This window comes from Carlito syrichta, unplaced genomic scaffold, assembly GCF_000164805.1.
Source record: "Carlito syrichta isolate Samal-C Ts95f unplaced genomic scaffold, Tarsius_syrichta-2.0.1 Scaffold301813, whole genome shotgun sequence".
Taxonomy (NCBI): domain Eukaryota; kingdom Metazoa; phylum Chordata; class Mammalia; order Primates; family Tarsiidae; genus Carlito; species Carlito syrichta.
Window position 1 is genome coordinate 168,006 of NW_007245909.1, and position 17,890 is coordinate 185,895.

Sequence of the window (17,890 nt, forward strand, 5' to 3'; positions counted from 1 at the left end):
ACAATAAATTAAAAAAATTAGATGGGCATGGTAGCGCACGCCTGTAGTTCTGGCTACTTGGAAGGCTAAGGTGGAAGGATTGCTGAAGCCCAGCAGGTCGAGGCTGTAGTGGCTGGGAGCGTGCCACTGCATTCCAGTCTCTGGGCGACAGAGTAACACTCCAACTCAAAAAAAAAAAAAAATTAGAAAGGAATTTAAGAGCAGAAATACATTTGAAGAAGTGAAGACTTCTTAATATTAAGGAAGTTTTCTCAAGCATAAAGTGTATTAGGATCCTTTGGTAGTTGATAAGTGTGGTGATTGGGTGTTTACGCTCATGTGTGAGATATGTCTCCCTCAAACCTTGTTATGAAACCAGCATATTACCCATCTGATGTGCAAAAAAAAAAAAATTCCATAAGAACTTCAACATAGTATATTATCCTCCATCAGAAAAATATCTGATGAAAGCAGAAAATAATCTTTCATACTAGGTACCTTTACATAAAATTTTAATGATTTGTTGGATGCTCCAAGATTATACATTAGCCTCTTGGAGTGTATCATCCTCTTTGGGAGGCTTTTCATGACACAAAGATGCCATTTAGTGAAAGCCATGATTCATGCTAACAGCAGTATTATGCCTCAGCAATCAGAGAGGCAGAGGACTATAAACTATTGCAGTGGCTCACACCTGTAATCCAAGTGCTTTTGTCTAAAAAAAGATCTGGGGGATAGATGAAGAAAATCTGGCAGAAGAATGTAGCAAAGCTTAGAAAGAAGCTTCAGCAGGAAAATGAAAAGCTGGTGTCATTTTCTGTCTTTCCTTTCCAAAAACTTTGGAACATAGTCTTAGAATTACAGACATTAAGACCTAATTTATTCACCCTTTTTTCTCTTTTGATCTTAGAATGAGATCAAAATTTGGTTTCTGAACTAAACTGTTTATTAACTCTACATGGACAAGTTGTGAGTTAATTACAGGATAAAGACTAAACATATGAATATAGATTTCTTAGAAAAGGAGTAGGCCTTATTTAACTAGACTTTTATTTTGTAAATAAAACCCTTACAAGGTCAAATAGTGTTATCTGATTTGAAGACCTGTGAAATTTAAGAATTTCTATAATTAAAGAATCTTTAAAGTACAGAAAACTTTAAAATGAGATTACAGGCAATTTAATACACAATTTAATGACTAGTTTAATGGGTTGGCTGATTTGTTTTCTAGTGAAAATATTTTATCTAATGTAAAAATACTGGTAAAGTTCTTAATGGTAAGGAAGAAAAATCTGTGTATAAGAAAGGTTAGGCCAGGTGCAGTGGCTCACACCTGTAATCCCAGTACTTTGGGAATCTAAGGCAGTAGGATCACTTGAGCCCAGGAATTTGAGACCAGCCTGGGCAACACAGCAAGATCTCGTCTCTATAAAAAAGTTAGCTGGGTGTGGTGGTGCATGCCTATAATCCCAGCTACTCAGGAGGCTGACACAAGGAGGATCCCTTGAGCCAGAAGTTGGAGGCTGTGGTGAGCCATGATTGTGTCACCTTACTCCAGCCTGGCAAAAGAGTAACTAAAAAAAAAAAAGTAAATAGAATCAATCTATAGCCCACTAATAACTACAAAAAGAGAAACTATGGTTCTTTTTACTTTGTCAAAGTTCTGCATCTGTTCCCGGTTGGTCAGCCAGGATTCCATGTCCTGGGCTGTCTGAATCACAAATGCTTCATAATCTGCAAACATCTGTGTAAAGCGGTTAGCAAAGACCTCTCGGAGCTGGACATTAAGCTGGTAGTCCCTCAGTTCTGTTTCTTCACACTGTAGCTTTAAATCCTTGTCTTTTTCACCCAGAGAAGCAGAGAGGTCCATCTTCTCCACAGTCACACCAGTCCGCTTGGCCAGAGCCTGCAGGCGGGCTATAGTCTCATTGCCCTTCAGTAGCTCATACATGCTGATGTTATTAGTGGAGACATTGCCATTCTTCTTGTCATTGACTAAGTCTTTCAGAACCAGATTCTTCAGTTTGGTGGCACTCTCACTGCGATGCAAGCAGCCCTCAGGAGGAATCCCAAATTGAAGAAGGACTTCAGAGAGCTCCTGGATAAAATCCATTTTATTGGGGAACTGTGGAAATTCTTCAGGCAACTCAATGAAATGGTTGTCAATATCCACGAAACACAAATTAGCCTGAAAGAGGAAAAAGAAATGTAAAAGCTTAAAATAAAGAAAGTTTAAGTTCTAAAATACTTTTGAGGCCGGGTATGGTGGCTCACGCCTGTAATTCCAACACTTTGGGGGCCTGAGGTAGGAGGATCACTTGAGCTCAGGAATCTGAGACCAGCTTGGGCAGCACAGTGAGAACTCATCTCTACAAAAAAATTTTTAAAAATTAGCCCGGAGTGGTGGCACGCTAGTCCCAGCTACTTGGGAGACTGATGCAGGAGGATCACCTGAGTCGAGAAGGTAGAGGCTATGGTGAGCTGTGATGATACCATTGCATTCCAACCTGGGTAACAGAATGAAACCCTGACTTTAAAAAAAAGATCTCGATATTTAGTAAAACCAAAAGTTTGAATTACACTGCCTTTTATTTTAATCATCTCAATGTTCAGAATTTTTTCTTTTTTTTTTTTGAGTTGGAGTTTCACTCTATTGCCCAGGTTGGAATACAGTGGCACACTCACAGCTACTGCAGCCTTGACCTACTGGGCTCAGGTGATCCTTTCCACCTCAGTCTTCCAAGCAGCTGGAACTACAGACATGCACCACCACGCCCAGCTAATTTTTTGATTTATTGTAGAGATGAGGTCTTGCCAAGTTGCCCAGGCAGGTCTCGAACGCCTGGACTCAGATAATCTACCTGCCTCTGCCTCCCAAAGTGCTGGGATTACAGGCATGAGCCATTGTGCCCGGCTCAGAATTTTTTATTCTTTAAAAATAATCTTTTTTGCCAGCATTTCCCATGTATTTTACACCCCGTCTCTGTTGCCGAGGCGACATTATAAGCTGAACATGGTTCTCCACCATTTGGCTTCTATTAGGTGTTTCTAAGCAGGTAAGGGTGCCAGACTCAGGACCTTACAGACAGGACAACTCCAGGTAAAATGCTCACTGAATGAGCTTCATTTTCTTTGCCATTCCTCCACTCTGACAACACCTGTCATTTAGAATTGACAATAATGGCTAAAAATCAGCAGCTGCAGTATCCCCAAATAGGAAGAAATTGACAAAATCAATCCAATTCACAGATAATTCCCAAATTTTAACATTACTCAAAATTTGCTAAACCTGTTGGACGCAAAACCTTTTCCGAAGTCATTATACAAAAAGCAGAAGGCAGAGAGAGGTGGTGATGGCAAGTGTTTAGATAACTCCAAATGATTGATTTCTGAATAAAGTTGACTCAAAAGATATTTCTGCGTTAAGAAAAAGAGGTGACAGGGCTGGGCATGGTGGCTCACACCTGTAATCCCAGTAATTGGGAGGCCAAGGTGGGAGGACTGCTTGAGCTCAGAAATCAGTCCAGAAAACCTGGGAAAACGTGGTCTCTACAAAAATAAAATAAAATAAAAAAAAGAAGCGGTGACAGAAACCAGAATTTTTCTTTTTAGAATTTGCTTACACTCTAGATCTGGAATTTATTTTGAATAAACAGACTTTGAAATATTTTTCAACTAGATGTAGAAAATTCAAGAGCCCAAGCATATACATAAAATTCTGATTAGCCCTCAGATACCTGACCATAGTAGACTCTAAACAGTATTTTACCTTTACTGTATATATTTTCTCTCTTTTTTTTCTTTTTGAGTTGGGTTCTTACTCTATCACCCAGGCTGAAATGCAGTAGCATGATCAGGACTCCTTGTAGCCTGATCTCCTGGGCTCAGGCAATCCTTACATGTCAGCCTCCCAAGTAGCTGGGACTACAGGCACACACCCAACTGGTTACTTTTGTTATTTTTTGTAGAGACAAGGTCTCACCATGTTGCCTAGGCTGGTCTCAAATTCCTGGGCTCAAGCAATCCTCCTGTGTTGGTCTCCCAAAGTGCTGGGATTACAAGCATGAGCCACTTTGCCCGTCTGTCCATACTCTCTTAATCAGAACAAGGTTGTCAGTGAAAACAAAGGTTGTGCACCAAAGGCATAGCCCACCAGAGAAAAATGATCCCGATTACATTAATAGCTGAACATAAGGTATTGGGTGAGAGTCAGTAAACAAAATAGGAAACTTCACCCTGTGTTTCTCCTTGTCTCCCCACCCCAGGTCACCCAAGGACAGAATTCATATTGTCCTCTGATCCTGAATGGCAAGATAAGGGGCAAGTGGAAGGCACACATTTGGATCTTTCTTTTCTCTTTCGACTCCTGCTCTTCATGTTAGATGCCAAAAAAGATAGTAAGGTTCCAAATTAAGTACAATAGAAACTCAAGATTCTCCCCATTTAAAGCTGATAATAAACAATGTTTCCTAGAGCCTGATGTAATCTTTGGAGCTAGTCCTTTAATTCTGGAGATGAAGAAACTGAAGTCCAAGAAGACAGGAACTTTCTGGCACCTGCAGAGTACGTGTATCCCCTTCCCTGATCTCCATTTCTCTCATCTCCATTGTCAGCAGTTTTCGTTAAATAACCTAACAGCCAATCTTGCTGAAGACAATAGTGCTGCCTTCAACTTTCTTTATCCGCATCTTTATACGTGTATTTTCAGTCTCTAGAAAGCAGGATGCATCGAAAACTTAAGAGGAGAAAGTCATCATAATTCAAATTGAGTAATTCAGTATCTTCAAAAATGGAGGAAAATTCACTTATTTGGGAGACAGGGTCTTGCTTTGTTGCCCAAGCTACAGTTCAGTGATGTGATCATAGCTCACTGTAGCCTCAAACTTCAGGACTCAAATGATCCCCCTGCCTCAACCTCCCCAGTAGCTGGAACCACAAATGCATGCCACCACGCCCAGCTAATTTTTAAAAATGTTTTTGGAGAGATAGGGTTTCATTATGTTGCCCAGGCTAGTCTCAAACTCCTGGCCTCATGCAGTCCTCCTGCCTTGGCCTCTCACAGTGCTGGGATTACAGGTGTGAGCCACTGCGCCCAGCATCACTAATTTGTTAATCTAACCTAACCAGCAACCTCCCAGCACTTAGATTTTGTACTGTCCCCTTCATTAATGCCTTCTTGCTATCCTTTTCTACTCTTCTCCTCCCATTAAAAGAGAAAATGAGAAAGAGGAAAGTCTTTCATATCCTACATCTGATTAGAAGGGTCCAAGTAGGGGTTTTGACTATCACAAAGTAGAAATAGGAAACACAAATAGTGTTATGAGAGTTTATTGAAGAGAACCAAAAAGCCCTTCTTCTGAAACAAATAACGACTCTATAAAATTGGGCATAACTTTTTCACTTTTAATGCCATTGAATTAAAAAAATTATTTCAGAAGAGCTCAGGAAGTATTACATACATGATAAAACAATTAGTCAACATATTAATATGACATTGTTTTAGAACCAAATATTTCTACTGATCAACACTGCTCACTAATCTTCATGACATATAATTAATTATAATTATAAACAACAAAAGGGCCAGGCACATTGGTTCATGCCTGTAACCCAAGCTCTTAGGGAGGCTGAGGTGAGAGGATTTCTGAGCCCAGGAGATTGAGCCCAGCCTAGGCAAACATAGCGAAATCTCGTCTCCACAAAAAAATTAAAAAATTAACTGGGCATGGTGGTATATGCCTATAGTCCCAGCTACTTGGGAGGCTGAGGTAGACGGATCACCTAAATCCGGGAGGTCAAAACTGGTGAGCCATGAACATGCCACTGCACGCTAGCCTGGGCAACACAGTGAGACCCCAAATCAAAACAAAACAAAACACAAAACCAACGAAAGTTCCCTCAAAATTAAGAAAATAAAGGCTTGAAATTTAATTATGTCTTCCACCATGAAACCTTCCTATACCCCCTGCCCTTAAGGTACTCTGATTGCCTCTTTATATTCTCTGTATATCCTCTGTTCACTCATTTCTTTTACTGACTTATTCTTTAAACCCATGTTATTGATATTTGTAAATAACTTTTTTGGAAAGCAGAGAACACCTCTTACTTATCTTGATGTCTCCCACTGTATTCTACACAAATAGTACGTGGGATTTGTTTGATGAATGAACAAATAAGCTTTGAGGAGATGGTCATTTGGGGGAACCCCAAACTATAGGCAGGAGCAGGAAGTATCCAGGAATATGAGTCTAAGGCAGTGCTCTTCATGTTTTGTAGGTGATCTAGCTTCTCAGTGTCTGAAGCTAATTAAAGCCAGAGTGGGGTGAGCCAGAAGAGAACATTTCAAATATTCCCTCAGATTCTTAGGGCAGATATGACCAAAAGTGGTAAAAGCAGTTCTATTTCAGTTTTTTCTTGATTTTTTTTGTTCACCACTTGCTGCAAAGACCCAATTCCTCTTCAGTGCTATGCCCTTCCACCCGCGCTCTGCCTACCTCACTCACTAAGGCGCAGTATTACAAACAGCTATTTGTGTCTATCATTTTTGAATCAGTGAGTGGGAACAGTGAGTGGGTGGTTAATTTTAAACCCATGTAGCTACATAAGTTAACTAACAACTACAATTATACCTTCTTAAATTAATCATTTCATAAATTTGCATTTTTACAAGATATTTTTAGAAGCCTTGTCACTATTGTTTCTTTTTTCTGGAGTCGGGGTCTCATTCTGTCGCCCAGGCTGGAGGGCAGTGGCACGGCTCACAGCCACTGCAATTTGACCTGCTGGGCTCAGGTGATCCTTTTACCTCAGCCTTCCAAGTAGCTGGAACTACAGACATGCCTGGCTAGTTTTTTTGATATATTGTAGCGATGAAGTCTCATCATGTTGCCCAGGCTGGTCTCAAACCCCTGGGATCAGGCAATCCTCTCACCTTGGCCTCCCAAAGTGCTGGGATTATGGGTATGAGCCACCGTGCTTGGCCATCTTGTCACTATTTTTAGCCATTATTTTATTTCAGAGTTTTCAGTGAAAGAGGGAAGTAGTACTAGTGAGTGCATTTAAGTAATTTTTTAAAATGACTATTGTTATATCCACTTCCTCCCCCAAATTATATGAAGCGAATTATTTCATCTCATTGTAAAATGATATCACAGCAAAGTCATAGACTGTTAGGTTTTTCTCCTAAAACACTGAAGCACTAATTTATAGTTTCTAGCCGGGCTCAGTGGCTCAGCCTGTAATCCCGCGCCTTTGGAAGGCTGAGGTGAGTGGAATGCCTGAGCCCGCGGGTTCAAGACCCACCTGGTCAGCGAGACCTCATCTCTACAATAAATCAAAAAATCAGCTGGGCATGGTAGAGCATGCCTGTAATTCTGGCTGCTTGGAAGGCTGAGGCGGAAGGATCGCCGGAGCCCAGCAGGTCGAGGCTGCAGTGGCCGGGAGCAGCCACTGCACTCCAGCCTGGGCGACAGAGTGAGACTCCAACTCAAAAGAAAAAAGAAAAAAATTATAGTTTCTATATCAAAGTACTGCTATTTTCATAGGTGATTCAGGTTACTTCATTTTATTCTACTCTGTGAATAGATTACTATGTGTATTTAATAGCATTGACCTCATGACTGAAAAATTTAAAAAATCAGACAATACTACAAAAACTTTTATTTATTTATTTATGGCATCAGGGTCTCATTCTCGCCCAGGCTGCAGTATAGTGGTGCCATCGCCATCATGGCTCACTGCAACCTTGACTTCCTGGGCTCAGGAGATCCTTCTGCCTCAGCCTCCCAAGCAGCTAGGATTACAGGTGTGCATCACCATGCCTGCCTAATTTGTTGATTTTTTGTGGAAATGGGCTCTCGCTATGCTGCCTAGGTTGGTCTTCAAGTCCTAGGCTTAAGCAATCCTTCGCCTTGGCCTCCCAGAGTGCTGGGATTACAAGCATGAGCCACTATGCCTGGCCCTGCAAAAGTTTTTAGAATTCTTAAGTTTATCTTTAGATTCAGAGTATACACACAGACATAAAGACAGAAAGGTTTCATCAACTCTATCAAGGTGGCATTTTAATATTTCTCAACAATTATTACTCATACAATTGAAAGACAATAATTATACACCTAATAAACTGTCATAAAATATTACTTGATCAGAGACTCCAGAAGAAACTAAAACATGTCATTGTTTAAGTCTTCAAAACAAAATGCATTTGGCTAGTCTATTTCTTTCTGCTTGAAAATTTGAAGAATTTACTTCTTTGAGCCAGTAAGATACTAGATTAACAAAAGAGAAAACAAGAAAATTCAAGGAACAGAGAAGAGGTAAAATGAAAAGGAAAAAGAAAAAAACATGCACAAGCCACAAAAGAACAAGACAGCTTGCATGTGTATTTTATATGATCTGAATCAAGCTATTTTCCTTTGAACAAAAATGTTAATTTTGGTGGGAAAACATTCCATTAGAATAAAAACAAGCAATGGATGATTACAGGAATCATTACTGGGTGTGATGACTGTAGCTTAGTGTGTTATTTTAAATTCACTTACTAAAATGAAAATCTCTATGGGAAATAAGAAGAAATAAAAGTGGAGCTCAGCATGAGAGATTTTATTAAGAAAGGTGCTAATTAAATAGCTAATAATATAATTAACCATTTTATGATTTTTAATAGGCTGTGGCACTCTCATCAATATTTTATTTCAAAGGTTTTACATTGTAATTCTGAGTACCATTAACAATAGCTAAAAATCAGATTCAAAATACCTTCAAGAATTTTTATTTTCTTCTTAAACAAAGTTTGAAAATACACAGAAATTGGACAGAAAGGTAGATCATGCCTATACTCCTAGTACTTTGGGAGGCAGAGGTGAGAGAATTGCCTGAGCCCAGGGTTTCAGGACCAGCCTGGGCAACTTGGTGAGTCATCTTTAAAAAAAAAAAAAAAGAAAAGAAAATACACAGAAATCTAGGGGTTAGAATTTTTATCTCAACTACCAAGTCAAGGTGAAATTTATAACAGGGTGATAACTGGCCTTATGTCTGAAACACAAAATACTGAAGTATTTGATATTTTCATTATCTCTAGTTTGTTGAAAGACATTACGTTTCATTTGATAGACGTCAAAAATCAAATTCTCTTCAACTGATAAATGGTTTTAAAACCCTAGGATACATAGGTTAGATGTTAAACTTATAACATAAGTGAAGAAAAGAAATGAAATGTTTATTAAACTTATAAAGCAATGACCCAGGCGTGGTGGCTCAGCACTCTGGGAGGCTGAAGTAGGGGAGCTGTTAGAGCCCAGGAGTTAAGACCAGCCCGGGCAACACAGCGAGACCTTATCTCTACATAACAATTTAAAAATTAGCTGGGTGTGATGGCGGGAGCCTCTAGTCCCGGCTACTTGGGAGGCTGAGGCAGGAGGATCGCCTGAACTCAGGAGGTCAAGGCTGCAGTGAGCTGTGATCATGCCACTGCATTCCAGTTTGGGCAACAGAGTAAGATCCCGATTCAAACAAACAAAAAAAGCAAAAACAACAACAAAAAATGAGATCACGCTACTACTGCTCCATCTTCACAAATCTGTAGTTGTGAAAATGTGCCACTGTCTTGTTCTGAACCATGTTTAATGACTATGTGGAAGTCACCATCAGGAGTCACGATCTGCATTCTATGGCTCAGGCTGTGTCTGGCCATACCTGGGAGGTTCAGGAGAGTCAAAGGCACACAATTTGAACAAAGAAAATGCTATCTAATGAAAGTAGCTTTGACCTAAATCAACAAACACCAAATGCTTCACCATTCATTGTAAGTTTTACCTCTTGAGGAAGTTCCAGTTTGGACCGGTCAGTTCCTTCTTTTGACTGAAGGCCCATCAGATAAGGGACAGGAGCATCAAGAAAATGTAGCAGAGAAGCAGGGAGGATAGGCACATAAACATGCTGCCACTGAAATGGGAACAAAAGTGTGGTGATGCCTTCTGCCACAGTCATCAGGCGCTGATAGTCTGCAAAGAACAAGGAAGAACAAAGGGGAAGAGTTCAAGTAAAAACATAATCACCACATTAAAATTTCAAGGAAAACAATTATACATAAAAAATAAATGTTTTATACATAAAAATAAATGTTTCTTTCTGATTATGCAGAATATAGGTCAGTTCTAGTCCACCATAATTAAACAATTAAATGGTTTCATTTGCATGGCTTCAAGGGAATGTAGGTAGGTGGGAAGCATCATCATGCTCTTTGCTTCTTCAAATCACTTCTCAGGAATCACTCTATGTACATGCACATTTTCTTAACGTATGGAAGACTCAAAAGTTAATAAAATTGTCCTTGGTACTTATCTCACTGAAAACATACAAGATATAGTATACTGATATATCAATCACCAGCCAGGTGTGGTGGCTCATGCCTGTAATCCTGCATTTTGGGAGGCTGAGGTGAGATGATTGCTTGAGCCCAAGAGTTCAAAAGACCAGCTTAGGCAACATAGTGAGACTTCATCTCTACAAAAATAAAAAAATTAGCTGGGCATGGTGGCATGTGCCTATAGTCCCAACTACTTGAAAGTGTGTAAAATTAATTAAATATATAAGTAAATAAGATCTATCAATCACGTTTTATATACATGCATACTTATACACTCTCCAGTTCAGGACATGTTTTTCCTTGTACAGTATATATGATCATGGCTATAGTCTTTGGTTAGCTGATTACATTTCTTATAGCCCTCATCTGTGGGTACAAGAAATCAAACATAAATATATTCATAGTCACACTTCCTATATCTAAATCCTAACCACAGAACTATCACATCTAGGGATAAAGTGAGTTAATAGAAAATTACAAGATGGTGTTTTTGTTGTATTTTGTTTACACAAACTAATTTGTCAAAACTAAAAATGGTCCACAATATTAAAAGTGGCCTTTTAAGCCACTCTGCCATGGATGCTTTATACTTACACATATGTCCATAGTCCCTATTTAAATGTTTGGAGGCAGATGTGTTTTAGAATTTGGATTCTTCAGTTTAGAAAAGTATGGTACATATACTATATATGAACTATAAGTACCTATAATCAAATACGAGGAAGATCCCCCCCCAAAAAAACCCCAATTATTTTTTAGAGGGCAGGATCCTTATAGTACAGGCTTCCCCGACTAGGCAAGTTTTCTAGGACCCATGGGCATCAGTGTACAAGCCAGCATTGTTGTGAGAAGCTGCGTTCAGCTTCAGTGAATTTTTTTTGGAGATTTTTTTCAATGTGTTTGCTCATTTCATAAGGAGTGATTTCATAAGGAGTGATTTACAAGTGCACCTGCTCACACCATGCTGAGTGTTCAGCAGTTTTTGACCAATAACAGCATGATCCCTGTGTCCCACCCCCTCATTCATCTGATCTCACCTCAGGTGACTTATTTTTGTTTCCCCAGTTGAAAAAAGTCCTCAGAGGGAAATGTTTTGTCAATGTGGAAGAGGTGAAACCAAAACAGCAGAAGCACTAAAAGACATTCAAATTAGCGGGTTCAAAACTGTTCTGAGTAGTGGAAAAAGCATCTCAATAGGTGCACTGCATCAAACAGAGTACTTTGAAGGTGACTGAAGTTTAAACATGTAAGAACACACAATTTTTATTAATAAATTTTGGGTTTTTTTTGGGGGGGTCCCCTCTTGTACACGAATATTTCTACAGTAAACCATTTGTGTCCCAGCAGGGTAAATAGTAAAAGAGTATGAATAGAGTCACTTTGGTTCAAGTCTGGTTTTGCCGATAAATTAGTTACAAAAATAATGTTTGGTTTACAGAATTTTTTGGATTTGAGAACTGAAGATAAGGGATTACAGTCTAGTAATAATCCTTTCACATAATTTGTGGTACGCAAATAATAAGCTGGGGGAGGATAGCTATGGGGAGTCTTTTAAGTCAAAACCTTTAACAGTCTACAATGGGATTTTGGTAATGGACCACCAGCTATTCCCAGGCCAAGTATACTTAAAATCTTCCTTTTTTTTTTTTTTGAATCTTGGTCTCCCTCTGTTATCCTGGCTGGAGTGCAGTGGCATGATCATGGCTCACCACAGCCTCGACTTCCTGGGCTCAGATGGCCCCTCTACCTCAGCCTCCCAAGCAGCTGGGACTCACTATAGGCGCACCACCATGCCCAGCTAATTTTTTGTAGAGATGAGGTCTTGCTTCATTGCCTAGGCTGGTTGATTCATGATCAAGACTGAAATTTGCCAGGCTTGGTGGCTCAGCCTGTAATCCCGCGCCTTTGGGAGGCTGAGGTGAGTGGATGGCCTGAGCCAGCGGGTTCGAGACCCACCTGGGCAGGCGAGACCTCATCTCTACAATAAATAAAAAAAACGAGGCGGGCGTGGCAGCACGTGCCTGTAGTTCCAGCTACTTGGAAGGCTGAGGCGGAAGGATCACGGGAGCCCAGCAGGTTGAGGCTGCGGTGGCCGGAAGCAGCCGCTGTACTCCAGTCTGGGCGACAGAGTGAGACTCTAACTCAAAAAAAAAAAAAAAGACTGAAATTTTAGGTGAAAACCTGTTTATGAGAATACATGGCCTGAAAGGTAGGGACAACAAAGAGTTGACCCAATTACTTGGGGTGGACACACACACACACACACACACACAGAGGGTCAACTGAGGCCCACAGAGGAAGCTGGGCTGAGACAGCTGGTACTTTCCATGAAGATGAGGGGGCAAAGTCAGAGGAGATCAGAAATCAGTTATCTACCGCTCTGCTAGTAATCAGGCTGATGTTTCAACTGGAGGAGATGAGGAGTGGGGTGGGGAGGATAAGCTGACCTGAAATCCATGAAGTATGTGAATGGTCCCTAGGTTTAGAAACTATGCTGTTGCCAGAACTAACTGTAGTTCTGCACTGTCACGAGACTCACTTATGGCACTTGCCCCATGCTGCTATTTCTCCTTGGGTTCCCTAAGGGCAGAGTGGCCTTTACCGACAAAGCACAGGATGTAGTTCATAGCCAGTGCTGACTACAATATACTGCCAAATTTACTGATGCTACTAAAAATGTACTCGTTCAAAGAATCTTAACAAAATAAAAAACAAATAAACTAGGAGTAGGAAGACAGGTCGACAATTAATTATTTAAAAAAAATCCAGAGAAATGTCCTTAGAGTTCATTCTGTGATCAAAGATTGGGGGTCTTTTTGTAACCTCAGCACTTAGCACTGTATCTGGCATATAATAGAAGCTCAAAAATATTTTTGAATAAATGACTTAGTAGGTAAGAATATATAATTTTGCTGGATAGCCACAAGTTAAATAGACATGCATAGATTTAATTCACATGAGATTAAAGAATCAGTAATTTTTTAGTAGGAGAAAATGATAACTACTAACACAAGAAACCGTTTCTTGAAAAAAACACATTTCTTGAGATATTCAGTTAATTATGTACATGCCCAGATACATTATAAGAAAAATCCAAATATCCATTTACTAAGCCTTGGTTATTGTTCATCTTGCAGAGAAATGTTACCAAGTGACTCATTCTAACTACATATACGCAGATTTTAAAGGGATCAGAACTCTTATAAACAAAAAAATCATATCTTAATATTTTACACCTTCCATATTAAAAATGTAAAAATTCTGGCCGGGCTCAGTGGCTCAGCCTGTAACCCTGCACTTTGGGAGGCCGAGGTGAGTGAATTGCCTGAGCTCGCGGGTTCGAGACCCACATGGGCAACTTGGCGAGACCTCAACTCTACAATAAATCAAAAATTAGCTGGGCGTGGTAGCGCGCGCCTGTAGTTCCAGCTACTTGGAAGGCTGAGGCGGAAGGATCGCCGGAGCCCAGCAGGTCAAGGCTACAGTGGCCAGGAGCGGCCACTGTACTCCAGTCTGGGTGACAGAATGAGACTCCAACTCAAAAAAAAAAAAAAAAAAGTAAAAATTTTAACAATAAAGTGTAATGCAGGTTTCCCAAGGCCCTTTAGAATGGGAAAGACTCTCAGGAGATTCCATAGCTTTCTGGAAGTGACCAAAGAATAACAAAACTCGGTGTCGTTCTCTCAGGAAGATATTTTTTACATGCCACTCCTGAAATGGGAAGAGAACAGAGCCCACTGAAAATTAAGAGAAAAAAATAACTTCAAATTCATTTCATTTAAATATTTTATGATTTGACCATATTAAAACTGTACAGGATGTCCTGTGTAGGTGAGCTATTACAAAAATAACTTGAATGTTCTTATGTAAATTTGCTACTTTAAAAAACTGTTATTCATTTTACCAGGAGTTTTATGGAGATTTATTGTCACAAAAATAGTTTCATAAATAAATCTTTACCAGGGTTTTTTTGGGTATTGCTAATTAAAGGTTAGTTTTCTAAGATAATCACTTCCTTTAAAAAGGGCACTGTTTCTATGTTTCTAACTCAGTTAGCTTTTTAAACCTCTCTCTCTACTAAAATTAAAATCTAAGTTTTAAAAAATAATTATGATTTTTACAACAACAAATAGAAAAAGTAATAGCCCTTCAATAATTTAAAGTAAGGGTATATTCATTTTCCATTCACTACCCACCTCCAACTTTAAAATGCCTTACTTGGGAGCAATTTTTTTTTTGGAGTCAGAGTCTCACTCTCTCACCCAGGCTGGTGCAGAAACAGGCTCACAACCACCACAGCCTTGACCTGCTGGACCCAGGCAATCCTCCCACTTCAACCTTCTAAGTAGCAGGAACCACAGGTGTACACCACCATACCTGGCTAATGTTTTAATTTATTGTAGAGACAAGGTCTCGTCAAAAGTTGCCTTTGTTCGTCTCAAATTCCTGGGCTCAAGCAATTCCCTCACCTTCACCTCTCAAAGTGCTGGGATTACAGGTGTGAGCCACTGTGCCAGGCTGTTAGGAATCATTTTTTTTTTTTTAATAAAAAAGGAGGAGTGAGAAGATGCACCTGGTTAAGAAATACTTATTAATAATTTATTCCGTCAATGTCCTTCCATCAAAAAAACCCCTAGTAACATACCTGTACTTGACAAGCTGGGTTTATTACTCATTGCAGAAAGGGACAAAACATACCTGGGGTTGTGGAAACTATGGTATATTTTAGTGAAGAAAGAACCTTTTATAGGATTTAGGCTTTGAATGGATAATTTTGGAATGGGGCTAAGGAAACAGAGACTTGCTTGGGATCGGGAGCTGTCAGATATCAGGGCAACTTTATGACTTGGTATCTTAGGAAATCCAACCTACAGGGAGGGTAGGCTAAAGCTGTGCAAAATTGTAATTGGTTAGAAAGTAGCAGTTACTAATTTAATGAGAGAAAAGGAGGTCTAGTATTTCATGGTTGCACAGTGACCTCGCTTGGTGTTCTTTTGAGGTTATGTCCTACATGAAAACAGCATGGCTTCGTTGTGAGCATCAGATAAGTTTGTAGTAACAGCGAGACTACTCTATGAGAGTCAATCAGTTCCTAGACATTAGGGTTTGCTTTTTAATTTGTTTCTCAAAATTATACATCAGACAAAGGTGAAGGGCTCCAGGTTTTAAGCAGTCAAACCATGTGCTAGTTACCCATTTACTGTCTCTCAGCTCCCAGGTCACTCAGTGCATACTCTATGATAATGGACTGGACTGTGAGCATTTTCCTTTTTTTTTTTTTTTTTTTGAGTCAGAGTCTCACTCTGTCACACATGCTAGAATGCAGTGGCATGCTCATGGCTACTAAAGCCTCGACCGACTGGACTCAGGCTATCCTTCCACCTAAGCCTTCCAAGTAGCTGGGACTATAGGCGCGCCCCACCACGCCTGGCTAATTTTTAAAAAAATTATTGTAGAGACGAGGACTTACCATGTAACCCAGGCTGGTCTTGAACTCCTGGGTTCAGGCAACTGTCGCCTCAGTCTCCCAAAGTGGTGCTAGGATTACAGGCATGAGCCACTGCACCCGGCTACTATATACTTTTTTTTTTTTTGAGTTGGAGTCTCATTCTGTCGCCCAGGCGGGAGTGCAGTGGCATGTTCATGGCCACCCCAGCATCGAACTGCTGGGCTCAGGCAATCCTTCCACCTCAGCCTTCCAAGTAGCTGGAACTACAGGCACACTACCACGCCCGGCTAATTTTTTGATTATTGTAGAGGTAAGCTCTCGAAAAGTTCCCCAGGCTGGTCTCGAACCTGTGGGCTCAGGCAATCCTCTCACTTCGGACTCCCAAAGTGCTGGGATTACAGGCTTGAGCCACCATGCCTGGCCACCACATAATTTTTAATGATGCGATTACTTAGCAGAAACAAAACGATTATTTTTATAACAAAAACAAGAAGTAAAAGCTAGAGACTTCATCTTTAAAGCATTTTTAAAAATTTAAATATTTTAGGAAAGTCTTTTTTTTTTCATTGATACTCAAAGCGATGGATGTGTAAACTGAGTTATTTTAAATCCTAAGCCTCAACTACGAGGCTCTTCATGATTCTGCCCTTGCCTGCCTCATTCCTTTCCACTACCCTAGGGATATGCAGCCAAACCATCTGCTTGCCATTCATTCACCGAACATGACACGCTTCCACAGGCCTCGTGCCTCTCTCTCTCTCTGTCCTCTCTCTCCTTTCCCTCTGCCCAGAATGTCCTTCGCCTTGCACTGCCTGGCTAAGTTCCACTTTTTCCTCGGGCAACTGTTCCTTTGGAAAGCTTTTCTTAACACTTTTCTTATCACCAGAGTCCCTTCCACATACTTCAGAAGTATCCTATCTTTATTTCTATCACAGCAATTACTCATCTCACTAAAATTATTAAAATTCTATTATAATTATGTTTATGTCTCTCTCTTCTCTAATACACCAACATCTCCTAGAGAGTTATGACTGCATTTTGTATTTTTAATCTCAGAACTCTTAAAATTCAACATAGGGTCTAAAACACGGTGAGTGGCCAATAAATGTGTTGAGAGTCATATGTTAAGATCTAAGGCTTGACTATGTTATGCAGTGAGACATTCTGTCAAAAATTTGCCTAGCAGTGGCTCCAGCACAGGCCCCAAGGTGGCAATGGCCTCTCCTCAGCTTCTGTCATGCTGTTCACCAGCACTACCATGAAGAATAAGGTCAGCCCCTTGAGGGCAGCAGAGGGGTCTGGGTCTGGAGCTGTGGTTGGCAGCATAGAAACCATGGTGGCACAGGCTGGGTACAGTGTCTAGCAAGGCTAATGTCTTGCCAAGCACCACCAGTGGAAATGTGCAGCTGGTGGTGTTGAACATGCTTCTGTGAACTTCCTGATTCAGCTAGAAGATTACAAACCTATGATCCTGGATGCAGTGACTAGTTATTACCTTAATCATGATGACTTTTGGGTTTTTCTGGCTTTTGGCTCATCTGCACAGAAATTCATCTTAGATATCGGCAATGATATGCCTTATAGCACTATAAAATAAAACACATAGCTCTGGAAGCATCCTGAGTGAGAGCAAAGACTGTTAAGTACTCTAGTCACAGAGGACTTGACCATTGCCCTCAGTGAGTATGACACCAATGTGAAGCTACCACACCACTTCACCTGAGCCACTACCCAACCTAAACATGATTGTCTTTGTAATAAACTTTATTGTGACCAAAAAATGTCAAAGAAAGGACTAATACAGATTAAACACAGGTAAAAAGAGAATTAATAAACTGGGAGATCAGTTTGGAGAAATTACCCAGAATGCAGCAGAGACAAAGAGAAAGAAAAAAGAGATTGAGAGATAGAAGACTGAGCAAGATAGATGAACATGTTTAATTAGAGTTTCAGGAAGATTTAAAAAAAGATGAGCCGGGCTCAGTGGCTCAGCCTGTAATCCCGCGCCTTTGGGAGGCTGAGGTGAGTGGATTACCTGAGCCCGCGGGTTCGAGACCCGCCTGGGCAACTTGGCGAGACCTCATCTCTACAATAAA

General features: G+C 40.3%; 1 protein-coding gene across 1 annotated transcript in view; it reads right to left on the reverse strand.

Annotated features, from left to right (window-relative positions):
• Positions 1-9,990, reverse strand: part of DENND5B (DENN domain containing 5B) — a 76,079-nt gene extending 66,089 nt beyond the window's left edge. Inside the window, exons 1-2 of the mRNA XM_008055289.1 lie at positions 9,793-9,990; positions 1,631-2,167 (exon numbers count right to left, since the gene is read on the reverse strand). Of these exons, the coding sequence (XP_008053480.1) occupies positions 1,631-2,167; positions 9,793-9,966 (711 nt within the window). The 5' untranslated portion in view covers positions 9,967-9,990. The remainder of the gene's footprint in view (positions 1-1,630; positions 2,168-9,792) is intronic.
• Between the last annotated feature and the right edge of the window lie 7,900 nt (positions 9,991-17,890).